The sequence below is a fragment of the Diutina rugosa genome (genome assembly GCF_008704595.1).
Source record: "Diutina rugosa strain CBS 613 chromosome Unknown scaffold4_size502443, whole genome shotgun sequence".
Lineage (NCBI taxonomy): Eukaryota > Fungi > Ascomycota > Pichiomycetes > Serinales > Debaryomycetaceae > Diutina > Diutina rugosa.
The window spans coordinates 171,826-174,189 of NW_022995100.1; the positions used below are offsets into that span (position 1 = coordinate 171,826).

General features: G+C 50.1%; 1 protein-coding gene across 1 annotated transcript; it reads right to left on the bottom strand. All coding sequences in view use genetic code 12, as the record gives it.

The window, feature by feature from the left end:
• Positions 1–1,464: 1,464 nt before the first annotated feature.
• On the bottom strand, positions 1,465–1,968 carry MET28 (Met28p; the record flags this gene model as incomplete). Its single annotated transcript, XM_034154148.1, has 1 exon — positions 1,465–1,968. One exon carries the CDS (start codon positions 1,966–1,968, stop codon positions 1,465–1,467), a length of 504 nt encoding a protein of 167 aa, XP_034013547.1.
• Positions 1,969–2,364: the final 396 nt, after the last annotated feature.

The following is a 2,364-nucleotide window of genomic DNA, read 5'->3' on the forward strand; positions in this document are numbered from 1 at the left end:
GGGGGGTTCACAGTGGCATCTGAGAGGACAAGAAAGAGGGGTTGGCGTATACTGCATATGGCTGTTCCCCACCTTAAAAACCCTGTTTGTCACCTATAGGCTACGATGGCTTTTAGGGGAAAAAAAGACTTTGAAGATACACTGCTGATGTTTGTCGGCAGCGGAAGTCGGGCGTCGCGCAGATATATCGCGCGTAACATGCCCCGAGTGAGATAGATCAGTATGTGACACAACTACCAATTATAGCCTTCGCGATCTCGCCAGGTCTAGACTGTCGGAGCGAAAGCCAGCAGTGCCACACCATTGCCACTGGAGGGGCTTGTCGGTCGTGGGGTGTCGCTCCTTGAGAAACATTTATCCCTCACCTGCTGCGCGCATGATAGCGATCTGAGAAATGATCATGACGGCTGTGAGTTAAGGAGGCTGTGGCCCCGGCACTACGATAGCCCAAGCGTGTTGACTTCAATGTAATTATGCTTGCCTTGATTGAATTTGAAGAATTGGTACAACCCGCCTCGAGTAAGCATACACTTCATCTCATTCAGAGGAGTGCTATCATAAAAGTAGGCCAGATATACAGTTCAACGCTGCGGATAGTGGAGTTATCAGAATTTGTTTAGGTCAGCGCTAAGCTTGATAACTCCTTGCAGAAGAGGGTCTGCTAAGCTAATCACTGATGTAACGCCACAATCTCGGTGTCACCCAAACATCGTCACCACACATAAATGAAAAATCTCACGCCACGGTCCTCGACAGTCTCCGTCTCTCTCCTATTTGCCAATTAATTCTAGAGCTAATTCCCGAGTGTAGAGGTGCGTCTGTCAATGTGGGTCCCAAGACTTCATAACACCAAAACAATCCACCAACCCCAATTCGGGGTGTCAACACGTGGATGGGGGGCCACGGTGGTGGCAATTCTTGCCCCTAAACTCGCGACTTTCCTCGGCGCCAATTTACTCTGAGATTGACGTAGGGAGAGAAAATGAGTTTCGAGGGCTTAACTTAGAGACATAGGAGAGAGTATTAAACCAAGAATTAATCATCATTTATCGGGTGGAAGCGGGTGCCGGTGTCTCCGAAGGATCCGTCGTACCCAGCTCTGTGTCATAAGCTAACCTGCCGGATATAATCCCGATTTGTCGAAAGATAACGTTGATCTTGTACTACGCGGCTGAGGCTGTGGCGAGCTAGGAGACACCCAGTAACGCCAGCCAGCCATGTTTTGAATTGTAAAGAATCACAATTGATAGAATAAGCGCCCGGCCAACATAAGTTGTTGGCCTGAGACTCATTTATAATGGGTTGCATGCAACAAGAACTAAAATGGTCTATTAAAAGTGCCGAGCCGAGTTGGATCGGCTATGCAAAAGTCGTTCACGGTCATAAAAGTTGGATTTTAATCCCATCATCATCGTCAAATTTCCCCTCGAAGTATACCATACTACCAAGTGTCAGGTAAATACACTAACTGGTGTAGGTAAACATCGGCTTCAGGTCCAAGATCAGTCTCCGCTTGATCTCGTCGAGCAAGTCGTCGTTCTTCTTGTCATTGCGCTGAGTGATCATCGTCTTGAGACACTTGTTTTCCATCTCAAGCTGCTTCAACTTCTTCTCCAACGCCGCCACCTTCTCCTCGAGTTCCTTGGAGCGGCGTTCCATCTCCTGTTCCTTCATCTTCTTCTTGATGCGGAAGCGGGCCAGGGCCGCGGTGTTGCGCTTGCGCTTGTCCTCCGACACCACCGCGTTGGCTAGCAGCAGCAGCGCCAGCGGCAGCGGCGACAGTTGCACCACCGGCTTGACGGGGGCGACCTCATGGTTGGGAGCGGCCTCGAGCGACAAAAAGTCACCCCCGGCCAGACCAAAAAGGTCGAAGTCCTGCTGCTGCAAACCCGGAGGCAGCATCGAGGTGAAGTCCTGGTCAAAGTCTAGGTTGAGACCGGTAAGGTAGTCGTTGGGTTGGAACGCCATGGTGTGTAGTTTTGAGCTGTGCGTGGATTGAGACTGGATGCGGTTGGATAGTCAATCGAATATATATGGAGCGGGGCTGCATGAATAGAAAAATTTTCTGTGCAGGAAGGGCGACTTTCTTCCGGACGCCGGAACCGGTTGTAGCACAAAACTGTAGCCGATGGGGGAGGGGGGGAGGATCGAGTCCTCGGGTTTACACTTTAAAACCGAATTAGTCAAATTTCGAGGTAGAGGTAGAGGTTAAGAGGAACGTGTCTAGGTTCTAAATTGATTTAGTTTGGTGTTTACGGGGATTGGTGTGGGCCGACAACGCCGGGGATTTCGCGGCTTTACGCCTGACTCATCAATGCTTGCTTACTCAGCTTATATGTGCTTATCAACGCACGGGGAGGTCTC